This window comes from Montipora capricornis, chromosome 4 (genome assembly GCF_036669925.1).
Source record: "Montipora capricornis isolate CH-2021 chromosome 4, ASM3666992v2, whole genome shotgun sequence".
NCBI classification, from domain to species: domain Eukaryota; kingdom Metazoa; phylum Cnidaria; class Anthozoa; order Scleractinia; family Acroporidae; genus Montipora; species Montipora capricornis.
The window spans coordinates 1966140-1983639 of record NC_090886.1 but is presented as its reverse complement, the minus strand read 5'-3'; the positions used below and the strand labels follow the sequence as shown (position 1 = coordinate 1983639).

The window sequence follows — 17500 nt, the reverse complement described above, 5'->3', positions numbered from 1 at the left end:
AGTCCGTGTTCTTGGTGCTGACCGAAAGAAAAGCGGACTCTGGGGACGAGATTGTGTTGAACTTTGCTTTGAATGTGAAAGTGAAAGAAGCCTGGGAACGAAACTTAAAGCTCAGCAATTATGACGACAGTTGCCATAACAACTGGTAAATTGAAACATTTTTTTCGCGACTTTGTTCAGAGTTTACTGTGCAAAAGTTCAAAAATGTTTACTGCTTATGCGCAAGCTATTCCAGGTGGATTAGCTAACCATATGAATAGTCAAGTGTCGGGAGAAGTTGAAAATGGCGAAACTTTCGCCTCTCAGAGTTTTCTTTCTACCAGAGACTGGAATGCGGCAGGACCAACCACAAACCAGTTGGCCTCATATGCATCACGTGAGGATATTCAGCAGGTAGGAGTTGCCTTTTCAAAGACCACACACACATTTGTACAGAAGGCAGATCCCATGTTACGGTTGCTCATTTCTTGAAAATATTATTTATTTATGTTACTCGCTTACTCGCGCTATCCCTTAAGAAACATATTTGCTTGCAATTGCTAAAGTTAAGCGCCGTTTCTTGAAAAGTCAACTAGAAATTCTTGGCCGGGTTGAAGTAGTTTCCTCTCCCTACAGTTCGACGTGGTGCCCGAGTTTGTCTCATGATAGTTTTCAAAGTGATTTTTCCGGAGTGAATTTAATTTTTTTTTGGAGGTTTAAATGATAAGCGCATGCAAAAAAACTCCATCGTTTCTGTGACGCAACGTTCCAATCATTTGCTGAATAAACGGCAACCAGAGGATGAATACACAGATTTTGATGTTTTGAAATTTACTCATAGAAAAAAAAGCATCACCTAAAAACCTCGGGAAAAAACTTAAGTGCAATTTTTCTTTAGAACCTCAAACAGATAAAATCCATATATTTAACAACATTTATGAGCGCGCAATGGATGTGAGTTTTACTGTAACAAATCTCAAATCCAACAACTACAAATTCAGTATTGTTTTATTAAATTTTGAACGACTGGATGCTTGGAAATTTTATACAGCACCAAAGCTTAAAACGGGGATGTAGTAAGCTAATTATCAGAGCGCAAGATAGGGATATACCAGGTTAAGAATTAATCGGGTTATCCTTAAACACAGTACGCGCATGCTAAGGCTTCCGGCGAGCATCATGTGAGCTCTGGTTGATTTTTTTCCCTGTAGTTTCCTTTTGTCAATCATTATTAAGTTTGGATACTTTGTCCAGTATAGCCACGCACTAAGGCTCAGTTGGTTGAGCATCGGGTTGTCATACGAGAGGTCGCGGGTTCGAACCCCGGCCGGATCAATACTCGAGATTTTAGAATTGCAATTTTTATCTGCAAATGGTTAGACTTTCAAGTCTTCTCGGACAGGACTATAAAGCGTAAGCCCCGGCCGTCTCACCAACATCTCCTATGTTCATAAGTTCCCTGTGGGACGTTCAAGAACCACACCCTATTCGACGAAGTCTCCGGTATTGCGGCTGTCCTGTCCTCTCCTTAGAAGTGGCCGATGTCTCCAAAAAGGCTTGTGGTGTATGAGGCCACCTAAGCAGAAACAGCCATACAGTAAGTCAAAAAAGGGGCTTTGCCGAGTGCTGGAATATGTAGATGTAACTGTAAATGTAGATAGCTATAAATTCGAAAGCGTAAGCTAATAAATATCTTCTTTTTCTTAGAGAGAAAAAGAATTGCAACTTGAATTGGCATCCCTCAAGACCAAGTGTCAGGGTAAGTGAACAACGAAACAAATGATTGATATAAAAATAGAAAAAGAAATTGTGAGACAGAGAATGACTCGTTTGAAATTAACAAGTCAGAATAACCCTCGCCTACTACACCAGCCAAACTGTACCTTCCTCAAAGAAGAGATAATAATTGATGATAGAATATGACACGTGACAGAATAACATCCTTGTTTAACCTCCCACAATTCAATCGATTTCAGAAAAGGAAAGAGAAATCGTTCAGTTAAACGATAAGCTGTCAAGGATGAACAACTGTCACAAGAAAAAAGAAAATGAGTTTGAGCAAAAGATGGAGGAAACTGTAGGTCAGCTAACAAAGGTGAAAAACTCTGCTATTTTGGCCAACGAGAAATTCATGAAGAAGAATTTGGAATGTGAAGATTTGAAGACTAAACTTCAAACAGCTGAAGGTAGGTGTTCACGGACCCAGAACGGAAAGAGATCAAAGCGCTATGTTCAAAGGCTGACATCAAAAGATCCAAAGTCTTACATTTACATTTACCACATTACAAGTATTCCCTCTCTACGATGTACCTACCGATGGGAGGCGGCTGTATTCGTAGGCTCACAATACTCCACTCTTAAAACCATTAAGACTTGATGCTGTGGCTAGTGTGGCGGGCAAATTGTTCCACTTCTTTATAGTTCTAGGTAAAAAGCTATATTGAAAATGGGCCATTAAACTTAGTTCGCTGGTTACAATAATCCTGTCATACTGTTACTCAGTAAAACATCAAAATGAGACGGATAAAACAGCGGATAAAAGAATAACATACATTGCACTTAATATTCTCACTTGAATAACGGTCACTGAGCATTTTATTTAGCACACAACTCAGTGTCTAGCTTTGCTATAGATGTTTTTGTCTATTTTAATTCACTTCAGGACTAGCGAGTCATATTTCAGTGTCACTTTTGCTTTTCATTCTTCAGAGAGAGAAAGAGCATTGGAGAAGCAAAACTTTTGCTTGAAGGAAGAAATTAAAATATTGAAGGGGACATTTGCCAAAGCGAGTGAAGATGAAGTTAACGGTAAAGCCGATTGTTATGTTAGCGGTTTAGTGATGGCGCAATGGTGAGAGCACTCGCCTCCCAATGTCGCCCGGGTTCGATTCCCAGACTCGGCTTCGTATGTCTTTAAAATAAAGATTTGATTTGATTTGATTTGATTTGGGTTGAGTTTGTTGGTTTTCTACTCTGCATCCGGAGAGGTTTTCTCCGGGTACTCCGCTTTCCACTCTCCTCAAAAACCAACATTTGCTTTGATTGTTGATTTCAGTTTACCTTGTCCCCAATTAGTGCTCCAGAGCGAAAACGACAAGGCACTTAAACAAAGCTCCTTTCCTTTATTTTCGATTCAAATATAAATTCGTAACTGAGATATCTGCGTCAACTGGTGAATTACACAGCTTCATCGAGCTCTCTGGAGAGACCGACGAGCTCGTCTTTATGACACAGAAATGGTTGGAATCGAGAGATGCAGAGCGACACTCTTCGTGTTTTAATAACTAAGAGGAAATTTGTGCCTTCAGACTTTCAAGTATTCTCGGACAAGGACGATCAATGGGACGTTAACAAGCTGTTCGTTATAAGTGAGGGGAATGTACTACTCAGTTTTTTGAAATGACCTCTTTCCAGTGAAAAGGACTTCAGTGTTTTCATTCCACGATACGATACCGAATTTTATTTCGACCGTAATTTAGAGTGGGATACGCAATTTAAAACCTTTCACAGGTTTCTAACTTGTGGGCCTCTAGCTATACCACAGAGGACAGACCACAACACTGGGAACCCATTCCCTACAAGAATTCCAGGTCGAAACGTTAGCAGCCACTATATTAAAAACTTGAAGCTTAACCTTAGTAACTTACTCCTTTTCAGCTTCTCGTCGAAAGCTCTTTAACACCAAAGAGCCAAAAGACAAAAATAAAGAAGACATTGGTGCTCGTGTACAAAGCGACATTGCTCGTGATGGTCATGAAGCGGGATTTCCACAGTTCGAGGAGAAGTATCCATTGTTTAGAGGTACGACGCATTCTTGGTTTCTTTCTTTTCTTTATTTAATATTTCAGGGAAATTACTTCGCTTTTCGCTGTTCCAAAAATATGTTAAAAGAACAGTTTAGCTGAATAAACGAGTCCTAGTTTTAAAACTGGCCTTCGGTCCTATAAAAATTTCGCTAAACTGGGCTCTGTTCTCATTCTCATCCTTAGCTCATATTTTACCTTATCATTTCCGCTTTTCACCGAGCTTATGTTAAAATCTCTTTGAATTCACATCTTTTGTCCTGCACCGGGATCACTTTAGTTGATTTGCCATATTGACTCAAAATCTTCTTTTTAGCCGAAGCCTACTTCAGTGATCTGAAGCCCTCGGAATTTGACAAGATATCAGATATGGTTATTGCAAATGGTCCGTTTCGTGCAAACTCATTGCACATTGCAACTAGGAATGGCGAAATTGCTAAACGTAAGTAAACGACACGCCACACGCGAAATGCGCAATTTTCCCGCCCTTTGATCAAGTTGATATAATTGCTTTGAATTCTGATTGGTTCATCGCGTTCTTTGTGCCTGATATGATTGGTTTCACGGGAGCCAATCAAGCTCCTGTTTTTCCTGGTTAAGGAAAAACTGCAGCAAATTGCATGGAGCCATGCAGTAAGATATACAAATGAAAACAACATCCTGGCAATTTCTTGAAGCTTTAAAACTAGGATACAAAAGAAAAAGAGCAAGGAGTTTCTCTTACACCTTACAGCGATATTTGTTAAATAAAATTTCGGATTTTGAGCCTTGGAAGAATCTCTCTTTTTTTTTTTTTTAGAAAACAGTAGCTTCAGTCCTGGATTCATGAATCCAACTGACTGCACAAAAGATACTGTTACTGTCGAGGGAGCTTTGCACGATGAAAGAGATACAATAAAGATTGATGATCCTTGCTCTAATCATTTGAAATCAGGTATGCACTTTTAAACATTTTTTCGGAGGAGCAGATGTGGTAATACCCTTCGAGCAGAAGCCCTTTGATCTTCTGGGTAATAATCGCTCGTTTTGCTACCATCATCGTCGTTCTCCTTATCATCATTCTTCACTTTCATCATCAGTTGTTCATTTCCATTTTTTCTTTTATTTTTTTTTTCTGTTTAGCCCCGGCTTACTTAAACACAAGACCACTGCCAGCTGTCGGTCCAGTTAACTCTTACCACATCAGCCAGGCTGAAAAGGGTAAGAATTTATCCCAGTCAAAACAGTAAACATCGCACTAATTTACCTTGGCTGAGCTGCAGAATACCCGGCCACTTACATGACTTGAATGATGGAATGATGGAAAGCAACTTGTATCATATCCTTCCCACGGACCCATTACACCTTTCCAACATTCATGTATTTGCAAAAATTGAGGTGCTTGACTTTGTAGAGACCGCAGAGATCGGGACACATTGTCCATCCAGGGACCCGTTTCTGGAAAGTCCCGAAACTTTACGGGCCATTTTCGGGTGTCACAATTCCCTTTGTATCTCAAGAACGAAGAGGGTTTAAGTCGTCAAACTTTACGGTCATGTTTCCTTTTTTGTTACCTTGAAACACGTTAAAAGATCGGCTTTCAAAACAGGCGGTTGGCAGTTTCTCAAATGGCTTTTCGGGACTTTCGAGAAACGGGCCCCAGGATGTAAATAAACGGCCTAGCTCCGCCTTGGAGTTCTAGTAGCTCAATGAGTAAAGAATCCGACCGATGTTCGTCACGCAACGCTCCCCCATTGCGTGACATCCTGAACGAGACTAACCAGTGTTAGGGGGTCGTAGATTCGAATCCTGTTTAGGACTCTGATTTTTCACCCGTTTCCAAGCAATTTGTATCATACCCGGGCACTTACTTGCATATTTCCCATTCTTAATAATGGACGGTTTGGATTTCTTTACACGCGTGATTTGACAACTACGAAGAAAGTAACCCGGTCAGTTCAGATAAAACAAGTTGTAGTGACATCTTTAATTTTTCCACCAGCTAAGTTAAGGCGTATTCTTTTTATTTCTCTCCTTTTGCAGTGCGTTATTTGAACAACCGGCCAATGCCACTTGGGGAAAATGTTATGAGAACTTACCACACGCCATGGATGGCCAGGAAAGGTAACATCAATCACAGAATACATCCGGGTCTCAAAATAACTGTTTAAAACACGGTGAGAGGAAGGAAAGGCAGTTATGCGAGTAAAGAAAGCCACAAATTAAAGGAGCAGTCACAAACAATGAATGTTGAATGTTTAGCTCTTGATCTGTGAATGAAATAATTATGTCAACACACAAGTCTGCGCGATCCAATCTTGTTGTGTCCTTTGTCAAGAAGAGATTTCGAATCACGTGTTAACAACAACGAGCACCGGTGGTTCAGTTGGTTGAGCCATACAGGAGGTCGCAAATTCGAACACTCAAATGGTTAGACTTTCAACTGTTATCTCGAATAAGGACTATAAACCGCCTAACAAATGTCTGCTATGTTCATAAGTTCCTTGTGGGACGTTAAAGAACCCACGCACTATTCGAGAAGAGTAAGGGTGTTGTGGCTGTCCTGTTCTCTCCATCAGAAGTGGCCGGCTTGGCGGTGATGTCTCTAAAAAGGCTTATGGTGTATGAGGCCACCTAAGCAGAAACAGCCATAAATCGCCATAAATCAAAAAGGACTTTGCCGAGTGCAGGAATATGTAGATGTAACAACTGTAAATCATTTTGTTTTGTTTTTTTACAGAAGAGAACAACGGATTCTTCGCTCGAACAATCAATCAGTGGTTTGGATTTTAATAAGTAAGTCCAATAATATTCCGTCAACCAAGATAAGATTGTATTAATTTGTTTTGCTTTTTTGAAAAAAAGAATATTGTTTAACACCCATACCTACATTTTAAACCCCACACTCAAAGCGTGTAAGATGTGGGACTAAAAAAAGGTGAAATCTCTCTTTTAGCAAATTTGAATGTGAATTTTAAGAGGTAATATACTTTTGATAATACCTTTATAAGGATCTCAATGGGATAAAATAGAGCCATAGTTGTTGGCTCTGTCAGTATCATCGTCTGTGTTTTCAAAACAAGTCCATGCAAGATTCACTTTAAGGCGCTGTTACACCGTGCATTTTTTCGTGCAACTTGTCTCGCAACGCCATTTCTACAAACGTTCTCGCATTATGAAAAAGGTTGTTTTACGGTTGTTACACTGAGAAACATGCAACTTGTCTCGTTTCGATGATCACATGAGGTTAAGGTAATATTTTTATTGGCTGTTGCCGCAAACCGTTGCGACACGAGTTGCAAGGCAGGTGTTGCACTGCACAATGCTTAAAAAATTCTTTGAACTCAATTCTACTTTCTGCAACGGTTTCTGTAACTGCTCTCGCAGCGGTTTTGGCCGTTGCAAGGTATGTTACATCGGGCAATGATTCGTGCAACTAGCTTGTCTCGCAATGGTGTTGCGTGACCACCCTGGGTGCCAGAGACTTTTCTCGCGCGGTTTCCGGTTTCAGTCAAGTCTTTCCGCTCGTGGCTTTGGCCTACGGCCGAAGCTGTGTCTGCCTTTGGCCGACACCGAAAATTCCCGCCGCACGCGAGAAAAACCTCTGGTGCCCAGGGTATTGCGAGACAAGTTGCACGAAAAATTGCACAGTGTAACAGTGCCTTAATGGAGGTTTCCAATTGAGTCTAAACAGTGATTATCAAATCAGATACCCTGCGAGCAGTTAGTTTCCTACGCTTTGTTACCTACGCTTCCCGAGAGAGAAACCACTGCGAGTAACCGTTTGATTTGCCATCGAGCATGTGCAAAGTACGTCACACCCCACGTGATGCATTTGACATCACCTCTTATTTCGCTAGAAAAATATGAAATCACTACACAGTAGGCTCTCCCAAACGCAGCAGTTACGTAGCTGAACGCACGCGCAAGCTCCAAAATAAGTTTACTAACTCGTTTTACCGGTTCAAATTTAAGTTATTTGTCCTTGCCGCTGGACGGCGGCTCACTCAAGGAAACTAACGGTTCATCGCAATGATTTCTCTCTCATGAAGCGTAGGAGAAACCAACTCCTCGCAGGGTAACAATTAGACATACTTTGACGCTATTTTCATTTGGTCAAGTTGGCAGGAAAATAATGTAAAGTTATCTGTTTCTCTCATATTGCAGGGCTGCACACTTAAAAACACCTGGGACAAATTTTAATTTCTTATTAACGTTTGTGCATAAATGATAAATGTAACAGAAAAACGTTTTTTTTTAACTTTTCAGTGTAAAATAAAAAGTTTTTATTGTAAACCTTTTGTTGTTGTGCTTATTTTTACATTTGCGTAATTCTACCAAAGAATGTGTTATATTGCCTTCCAACACAATATATGCATATTTTGATGGTTCCCTGATGATATTTTAGGGAGAGGGGTTGGCACTATGATAAGAGCACTCCCCTACCCCCCTATGTGTCATAGGATCAATTATAAGACTTGCCTTTGTATGATATGTGGGTTGAGTTTGTTGGCTCTCTACTCTGCCGTGAGAAGTAGTTTCTGTAGGTACTATGGTTTTCCAATCTCATCAAAAACCAACATTTTTCTGCCTTCATTTGATTTGATTTATAGGTTTTCCCAATTAGCAGAAGACATGTACTCAGTTAGAGCAGTTTTCAATTGAGTGTCGTAAAACAAATACCAAATAATTACTTTGACCAATCACAGCAGGTGCAAACAGAGCATTGAACCAATCCAAATTCGTAGCAATTCCATGCAACTCGCTCAAAGTGCGGGAAAAATCATGCATGCAAGTCACGATTGGTTTTGGTTTTTCTTCTTATTGGTGGATAAACATTTGTAAACCATTCACTAAGCGTAGCAATTGCAATCGCCTGATTACTTTCGACAGTCATGAAAACTGCTCTATGAAAGCTTGACTGATGGTGATTACATATAACGGTTTGAACACTTCACCAAATAAACACACAATGCAGATTGATGGCCTAATAAATTAACTGAAAATTTAAATTTCACCTGCTCTGGTGGGTTCTTGTTTTCAAAATCCTTTCCTTGACAAAGTATTTGAAGCAGTCATAGAAGTAACCTCTACACTTTGACTCCCAAGCCGGCCTGAACTGGGCATACTTAGTAAGTACTTTACTCTAGTGCCAGACTTTTGAACCTTGGGAGTCAATGGGTTAATTCTGCCATCCTCCACTATATTTTCAAATCAAAATTGGCCATTTAAAAATTTCTTTACAAGCAAGTTAAACTCGTCAGCAAAGCGAAGATGGAGATTATGTTTTCCTTGTGGCATGATGTGAAGCTTGGATCCTGGTATGTTATTATGTAGGTATTCAGGATGAAACTGTGGGACCAGAGGGTCCTTCTGACCATGGACCACCAGGGTGGGGCAAGTGATACTCTTGACTGCTTTTGTGCAAATGTCTCCTCCCCTGTCAGTATAGTATTTGCTGATACCAGCTATCCACCCACTTTGTATTTCTTGGAGACCTTCCTTGCCATACAATGCTATTATAAAACAAAAATGTTAAAGAGCTAATGGATTAATATGTTTGCCAAGTAGGCTTGATGAAACAACCTCACAACGTCTTGGGGGGAGGGGGGGATATACTCCCGACAATTTAGGATAGGTGTGTGCCACCAAGTTTCTCAAACTCTGACCCTGTTAAGGGTAAAAAATCGAGATTGAAAAATTATTGAAGACCTTCATTTACTAAAACTAATCCTAACAACCCTTATGAATTATATACATGTCCTAAACAAAACACTGCGTTTCTGATTGGTCAACGTTGAATGCATTACAGTAAGAGGTTATAGAGTGCAAAACAGAAGTTGCTATGGAAACAAAGCAATGGAGTGATTTTGTTGAGCATATAATAAATAAACAATTTTATGAACTTGCTCCTGCATTTCGTGAAATCTGACACAAGTGATGTTTTTAAAGTTCTCAAATTGCACTTGCCTACGGCTTGTGCAATTACATCACTCCCGTCCAAAAATCACGAAATGCACAAGCAAGTTCACATGATTTCCTATACTTAAAGCACTTCTTCTCTGACAGGACTGACAGGAAATTCGTCTTTTTAAATCACTGATTTGAATTAGGACATATTGCAAATATAGCTGGACAACTTAGAAAAACCAATTTAACCTACCAAGCTGAGACTCCTTGAGGACAAATTTGAATTTTCAAAAGAATTCCCAAAAGTATCCCAAATAATGAATTTAAAAGTATCCCAAATAATGAATTTTGGAACTGTGCAAGAATAGAAAAATATTTTTATTCCCTATTGTAATTTATTTTTCTAATTATGTTAATCCATTTTAATTCATTTTGTTTTACTCTCACCAATAATGGTGAGGTCATGTGACATAATAAATAATATTAAAAATTACTTCAATGTACAGTGCAACCGTTTTAGATGTTTACATCACATCCACCACCACCACCCCTGGAGTAGAGTCTCCCCATATTATTTTTTTTAGTACCCCTCCCCTCCCCCCCCCCCCTTCCAGGGACCACCACACTTTTCCCAATGGTCAGAATCAGTGATGGTGGATTGCAAACTTCAAACCAGTACTTGATATTGAAGACAGGTATTGTATCATGGCAAAACTGACTTCAGAATCAAAATGTAGGGTATATGGTGTCTCTATTTAGAGCAGATTCCTTTGTAACAAGATTCTATTTGATAAACTCTTCAAGCCATCTATCTTACCTTCTAATGGTTCTCTCATTTTGGGGTTCCATTTTGATGTGTCTCTTATTTTCTCATAAAGCTCTATGTCCTGCTCTGTAACAGTGGCATTAGCTCCCCACACCACCATACTATCAATGCAATGAGGATATTTGGATGTCAGTATCAAAGATGTTATCCCACCATCACTCCATCCCAGGAGGGAATATTTAGAAAGGCCTGCACAAAATAATGATGAGAAGGAAATTTAAATGATGAGAAGGAAATTTGTCACCAAAGCTCATGGAAAGTCACTTTCCACTTGGTGCTTTTGTGATACACATGCACTAATAGTGAAACTACTCTACTCTACTGGGCAGTCTTTCTTTTCAAACTGAAAGGCAAGCATTTCACTGAATTAGGGTCCACCACAAATACACCATGATTCTTCAAGGTCCAAAGATGCTGATTTACAACTCTATTTATCCACTGGTCTTTCCTTTCTCTGAGTGGATACTTTTTAATACGAACACCTTCTTGACGATGTCTTTTCACATTGCTAACGTGTTTGACCCACATTTCTATATGTACTTCACAAGTAGAGGGAACGTTTTGCTTTGCCAGCAGGTGTATGTCTTCAGAAGTTAGCTCTTCAAAAGATCCGTACCTTCTTTGAATTGTGCTTCTCTTGTGCCCCTCTTGTGCCCGTGGTGTTCAATGTCAAATTTTGTCTAATTCACCACCCCCACAGGACAAATTCCTGTTCAAAAGTGATTTCATTTCCGTATTTCCCCTCACACTTTCCTGGGAGGCGCCGTGGCCTCATAGTTAGAGCGCTTGACTCCGGATCGAGTGGTCCGGGTTCGGGTCCTGGCCGGGGACATTGTGTTGTGTTCTTGGGCAAGACACTTTACTCTCACGGTGCCTCTCTCCAACCAGGTGTATAAATGGGTACCGGGGAAATGCTTGGGGTAACCCTGTGATGGACTAGCATCCCATCCAGGGGGGAGTATAAATACTCCTAGTTGCTTCCTGCTACGGAAACCGGAGATAAGCGCCGGCCTGATGGGCCTTCTGGCTCATCAGCAGAGACTTTTCCAGGACCGGGGGGGTGGGTGGGGATTTCCATTGACTGGTCCAAAATCACAATGTGTAAAACAAGCATGTTAAATAGCTAGATCTCTCTCTAATAAAGGTATAAAAACATGATAAAATCTAAGTTCTTGTAACAGGAATCAGCCTAGTGACCTTGGAATTATCAATTAGCATTAACTTCTGGGGGTCATTTTGTGCCCCACCCCAGCCTCCTCAAGGGATAGCTGCTTTTAATTTTTAGATTTCTGCACAGGGAATGGATTTTTTCCCCCTAAGAAACCAACTTAATGAGAAACATTTGAAAACATTTTTCAATGGTGCCAACAAAATATCAAACTTTCAGGTTTCACGAGTAAGGGGAGTGGATTGGGTCGGATAGGAATGCCCAGCTTACCAAGAGCATTCATTAATCCAGCCGCATCATCAGCATCTCTTTCGAAAAAGCCGGTTGGGAAATCACGTTTAGGAGGAATTGATTTTCCGTATCCACGAGGATCGAAGGCAACAACTGTAAATTCAGCACTGAGCCCATTCAGTTGTGGCGCGAAGTCACTTTGTGTTGACCCAAGAGCACCTGACATACACAACACAACTCTGCTCCCTTGCCCGGCAACTTCGTGGTGAATTTTTACTCCATTTACTTCTATTTTGGAGGAAAGTGCTCTAATACCACGTCTTGTCTGGAGACAAGGATATTTTGTTGTCTTCGAGAGGACTTCGGCCAAGCGAGACAAAATAGCCGCCATATTTGAACTAGGTCCCAATCTTTCTTGACGTAGTTCATATTATGGGCTAGGAGGGCGTGGAAAGACGCCATCTTTTCCCTGCCAGGAGGATCAACAATAAGGAAGAGGGAAACTAGCTGAGTTTTGGGTTCACAAACGGCGGTCTGGTTTCTCAGGTTTACGCTCTCTTGGCCTTAAAGGGCAAAAGAGGGGGTCATTCTTCGTTTTGTGCGAGTTTGGGAACGCTTATTCGTTGACAAGTTTTGATTGTAGGTTTCCCTTTCCGGTTGGAGAAAGGTAAGTCAATCCGCACATCGTGTCTTTCCTGAAGCTTAGAAACAGCAATGGTAATTGTCATGTTTTTCTGTTTTGCTTGTGTTCTGTCCATCTGAATCGTGATCGCTTCTTTGTCTGCGATTAATTCAAGCTCACTGGCATTTTCTCTATCCTTGAAAGCTTCAGCAGGCGAGACAAACCGAACGTAATCAACTTCATTCGGTTTCATGCATGTCTGTTTCGCTGAACTTATTGTAAACGAACGTTTTCCAGTTTGTTTTCTCATTTGCCCTAGCAATAGGGCTTTTATGTCAAGAATAAATCGGATTATGCAAGGAAAAAAAATTACTTAGACCTAACAAACAAGGAAGTCGCTGTCAAACCAAGCTGAATTGTAAACTTGATCAAATGTCGTACAACACGTAGTACACATATATTCGATCGACGTTTCGAGTCACTCACATGTTCTATTTGCTACTATTCTGTTCTTCTTGATAATTTTTTTTGTATAAAGTAATAGTATGGCCCATTTTGCTTCGGATCGCGCATTTCGCGACTTTTTACCAATAGGGATTCAGAATCCAAAATAAGTAAGTTGTAGAATGCGATTCCTTGATTAATGGAGCTTCAGATTTTAATATTTTCCAGCACGTTTCATGATCAGCTTGCGCTGTATCTTGAGGAGTATTATCGTATTTGGATTTTTTGTGTAGATACTTTGATGAAATTTTCAATAGAGGTTGGGCCCTCCATTTATTATTAATTTTAGGGCATGCTGCTACCTGTGCAACCATTCAATTCCCAGTGTTTGTCTTGACAACGGGCCGGTTGCATTCTTTTCTGTGTTAAGAAGTAAACAATTATTACGTACTTGTAAGTCAAGCCCAATATCTTGTTCACTCCAATTACTGGAAACTGGTATAAACCTTTTTATCTTTGAAGTTTAACAAAGAAAAGGAAACGAACTTAATGTAAGTGTCTAGTCTTCTAGCGCTGGGGCACAAATTGGGCACACTGTAAAATAAAATCAACAAATTATTAAAGGAGATGACAAACAAGGGATGTTTGGTACTGTAAGTGCAGAAACCTTTACTTGCACCAATTTCTTGGTTTGGATGCTATAATTTGGATTTGAGAGCAGGGTTGCAGTATTGGTGATCTAACACTCCAAACAATTTGATTTTTTTCCCTGGCTTTTCCAAAACCAAATTTGAGTTAACTTGACTTTTACTTTCCAATCAATGATTCAGTAATAAATTCTTGGGGAAACATTTAAATTAGGCAATTAATTATTACTGTTGTGGTCATCACTGTGAAAATTTATGATGTGGGACTTCTAGTACCTAATGGGGAGCTTAAGAAACGATGATAGTGACGGCAACAACACCACCACAAAACAATGATACATTGGTTAAAAGAGGAAAAATAATTGTGCTGCACATGCCAGGGGTGGATCTAGGGGGAGGGTGCAAGGGGTGCAACCCCCCCCCCCCCCCACCCACCTGAGATGACCTGCAGCTTTCTATTACGACTGGTATTCTGCAAAAAAAATGTCACCAATCAGCTATGCCATTCTTTAGTGCTGCACCCCTTCCTAAGAAAAATCTTGGATCCACCCCGGCATGCCCTATACATTTTAGTATACAGCTATTTTGAGAAAGTTTGTCAAGAATAAAGTGCACGCGACAATCCCGAAAGGTAATATGGGATATGATCAATACAGTGTTTCTAACGACTGTAGCTGTCGAACCTACTTTTGTTACTTTCCTTCAGCACTCGCAAACATATATCAGTGGCCTCCCGTACGATTCTTTTAAATTTCTTTGAAAAACAGTGCACTTAAAATCACCCACAATACCTTTCAGGATTGTCGCATGCACTTTTTCCGACAACCTTTCTCAAAATAGCTGTATCTTTTTGTGGTATATGTACTCGGCATGACGACAATGGTGAAAATCACCAAATTTGAGGTTTTGATGACATGAACATGCAACAGAGAATCTTTCATTCTTTATTTCCACTCTGAAACCGCTTGTTCAAATTTATTTTTAGGATACTTTGGCCACATTGTAGGATGTAAACAAGATGGAATAATCCCAAGAGACTTATGATAAAACAAAGTTATATTTCAATGTGATGTTTTCGTCGCGGTCACTGTCTGGGATTTTAAGGTTCCTAATTGTGTTGTCTTTCAATGATTTTAGTTCATGACGGCCATTCTGTTATGGGGAATCTCCTGAAACTGCTAACGAGGGAAGAACAAGATGCCTGTGGGAGTAAAATTGATATATTCTTAGATTTTGAAAGTGAGTATTAATCTGAGATGATTCTCTGTTTCCTAGTTTGTTGCAATGACAATGTTACCACTGCTAACCCTTTGTCTCCTTAGAGTTATACTTGTAGATTAGGTTAAGGGATGAATGGCTTAACTCATTGTTGGAAACTGTTAGTACAGACAGAAATGTTTTGCTATGTAGAATTAAAACCTTTCTTTCAAGGGATGATTCCTTTTAGCCTATCCTTGAAAATGTTTGGTCGTCGTCTTCTTCTTCTTCTTCTTGTTATTGTTATTGTTATTGTTATTATTATTACTGAGTACATTTAGTGTGCTTGGGAAATATGCAAAACTAACTTAGAAGCATCCGTCAGATGTTCCTCAATGTTAATTTGCATAATTTTCAAACCTTATGATTTTGTATACACAATTTAATTCTCTGTTAGATGCAACTCCTACAGAATCAGAGCAAGAGGTTTATAATGTTGTCTGCAGTGTATTAGATGAAGCACCTAGAATTCTTCAGGAGTTACAAAGTTATCAAGGAGCGAATGAGGAAATAAGACAGGTAATAACTATGGGTCAATAAAATGGTATGTGCTGGCACAAAGAAAATGATATCCAGTTGAACAAAGAAAATTAATGTTTTTGCACCCATTTTTTGAGGAGAGGCCCCTTTGGTACAGACTTTTTTTAAACTGCCTTATTAAGGAAATGCTATTTCAATTTGTGGTTGAAGAACAAAGCTAGCGGGTCTTGATTCAAATTGACAAAACCAAGGTGGCTTAGCTTACGGGTTAGTTGCAATGGTCAGGTCAAGTAGAAAAGCATGAGAATCCATATTGTAGAATGCACTCAGATAAATTTGCCCATGTGGTATATTGTCTTCTAAATTGACCACTCTTCATGGGTGCTTTAGATTTTTGGCAAAACTAATTTTATTATTATTATTATTGGAGCAAATACAACAATTACACCCCCCCCCCCCCAAGCCTAATCCCTAACCCTAACCCTAACCCAAGGCAACTTCAGCTAGTGATACATATAGCATCATATTGCAATAGCGAGACCTAATTACCAGGATTTTATGAGGACAGTGGTAGTTCATGGCTTACATGTACTTAGTTAATATTTTTTTCTTTGTTCCTGGCTTTGCTAATTGCAGGCAATTTCAAATGCCCTGAATGAAGAACTTCAGGAACTTGCATGGAAAGCTGTTGTACCACTGGTTGGGAAACTTAAGATGTTTTATGAATACGCTTTAGAACTTGGTGAGTGTTAAAATAGAATTTCAATGACTGGTCCAGGATTTCCCACACACACACAAAGTCCTTCAGGGAATCATGTATGTTTTTTTCTGGAGATCATTGAAAACTGCGGCAGGGCATTTTGAATTTGGATGCTAGATGATGTTGATCACCAAATGTAGGTGTCATTCAAATTGTTCGTCATAAACATTAGAATTGAAAGTGCAGTTTCACTATGGATATGTTGTTGTTCAAAAATTTTGAAAGCAGTTCAAGTTTGATTTTCCTTTGTTTCAGATTATGAAAGTTGAACTGATGTGTAAAATTTTAGACTTACCATAAGTGGTCATGCACACAGCTAACATTGTTAAGAAAGACTGGAAAATGACTTCAACTTTATTTTATATTCCTAATGTCAAGTAAAATGTGGAAGCAAATTTTTTCTACTTTAAACTTTTTCTGTGTTTACATAGCCTCATCTAAACACAATGGGGGGAATTCAAGACAGTTATGCAAACCCAGACGTGTTTGAGGGATTGCATAATTATCGAGAATTCTCCCAACTTGCTGAGTGTTTAGATGAAGTTATGTAAACATGGGGAAAAGTCCTCTATTGCTTTTATAGAATCTCTCAAAAATAATTCGACAAATAAAGGAAAATGCTGGGTTTTTAACTTCTTGATTGTAACAGATTTTCTCAATACATGCTCAGATTTCCTACAAATTTGTGTGATGTCACAGCCATGTTTACATACTCTCATCTAAACACAGCTATTGACCAATGAGAGTGCATGTACTTAAATTTTTTTATGAAGATTAATTTAAAAGGGCGTGACAAACATTTTTGGCATTGCTGTTCAACCAAATCAAACAGATGGTGGAGCAAATTAATGTCCAGGCCTTTTGTAACACTGATGCATCAATGAACAGTAATTTTCTTTCCATGATTCTAATATTAATAAGATACAGCTGCAATATTTTAGTACAGTTTAACATTCTACAGCAACAGTCTCTTGGTAAAGGTACATGTATTTGATCCTTTTAAGACGGTAATAATAAAATGTATGACGTGTGTATGTATATGTGATCATTGTATGGGATAATAGATTCAATTTTGTGTAGCTGGACTGTTAATAAAACTAATTCAGCAATGTGATCAGGTTTACTATGCTTGCACAGGACTTAATGTGGTCGTGTGCAATGTATGTGCGGTCATTGTTATCCTTTTGTTATTTGTAGTTTAAATATTGTGAGTAAAAGACACTCCATGAGTGCAGAAGACTTAATCAGCCAAGAACAAAACTCGGAAAACAATATCCGATTTGAAGATTTTATAATTAGTGCCATGCATTGTTTTTGTCCATAGACTTGGCATTGGTTCCAGAATTAAGTCAAGCAAATAAAGTGTTTTTTCTTAGTCTTGAGGAATATTATTT

The 17500-nt window shown here is 39.3% G+C and overlaps 4 protein-coding genes across 5 annotated transcripts in view; 3 read left to right on the top strand and 1 right to left on the bottom strand.

Moving 5' to 3' along the window:
* The window catches only part of LOC138045008 (uncharacterized), an 11815-nt gene extending 7583 nt beyond the window's left edge, over positions 1 to 4232 (top strand). The window contains exons 2-7 of the mRNA XM_068891367.1: positions 324 to 393; positions 1687 to 1738; positions 1956 to 2165; positions 2689 to 2787; positions 3637 to 3780; positions 4099 to 4232. Of these exons, the coding sequence (XP_068747468.1) occupies positions 2000 to 2165; positions 2689 to 2787; positions 3637 to 3780; positions 4099 to 4232 (543 nt within the window). The 5' untranslated portion in view covers positions 324 to 393; positions 1687 to 1738; positions 1956 to 1999. The remainder of the gene's footprint in view (positions 1 to 323; positions 394 to 1686; positions 1739 to 1955; positions 2166 to 2688; positions 2788 to 3636; positions 3781 to 4098) is intronic.
* Positions 4233 to 4601: 369 nt separating this feature from the next.
* On the top strand, positions 4602 to 9084 carry LOC138045134 (uncharacterized). Of its 2 annotated transcripts, XM_068891533.1 has the most exons (5): positions 4602 to 4716; positions 4905 to 4982; positions 5805 to 5885; positions 6502 to 6557; positions 7929 to 9084. In XM_068891533.1, exons 1-4 carry the CDS (start codon positions 4608 to 4610, stop codon positions 6552 to 6554), a joined length of 321 nt encoding a protein of 106 aa, XP_068747634.1. In that variant the 5' UTR covers positions 4602 to 4607; the 3' UTR covers positions 6555 to 6557; positions 7929 to 9084. The 2 variants fall into 2 exon arrangements, 1 of the variants encoding a protein (XP_068747634.1); XR_011131538.1 differs by lacking the exons at positions 4602 to 4716; positions 4905 to 4982 and adding an exon at positions 5446 to 5713.
* On the bottom strand, positions 7938 to 12314 carry LOC138045132 (valacyclovir hydrolase-like). The gene is made up of 3 exons (XM_068891532.1): positions 11936 to 12314; positions 10489 to 10686; positions 7938 to 9277 (listed from the first exon to the last, which is right to left on the bottom strand). Exons 1-3 carry the CDS (start codon positions 12285 to 12287, stop codon positions 8976 to 8978), a joined length of 852 nt encoding a protein of 283 aa, XP_068747633.1. The 5' UTR covers positions 12288 to 12314; the 3' UTR covers positions 7938 to 8975.
* A 21-nt stretch (positions 12315 to 12335) lies between these two features.
* LOC138045131 (CYFIP-related Rac1 interactor B-like) overlaps positions 12336 to 17500 on the top strand; it is a 16091-nt gene continuing 10926 nt past the window's right edge. Inside the window, exons 1-4 of the mRNA XM_068891531.1 lie at positions 12336 to 12563; positions 14747 to 14848; positions 15264 to 15385; positions 15983 to 16088. Coding sequence (XP_068747632.1) covers positions 14767 to 14848; positions 15264 to 15385; positions 15983 to 16088 — 310 coding nt within the window. The 5' untranslated portion in view covers positions 12336 to 12563; positions 14747 to 14766. The remainder of the gene's footprint in view (positions 12564 to 14746; positions 14849 to 15263; positions 15386 to 15982; positions 16089 to 17500) is intronic.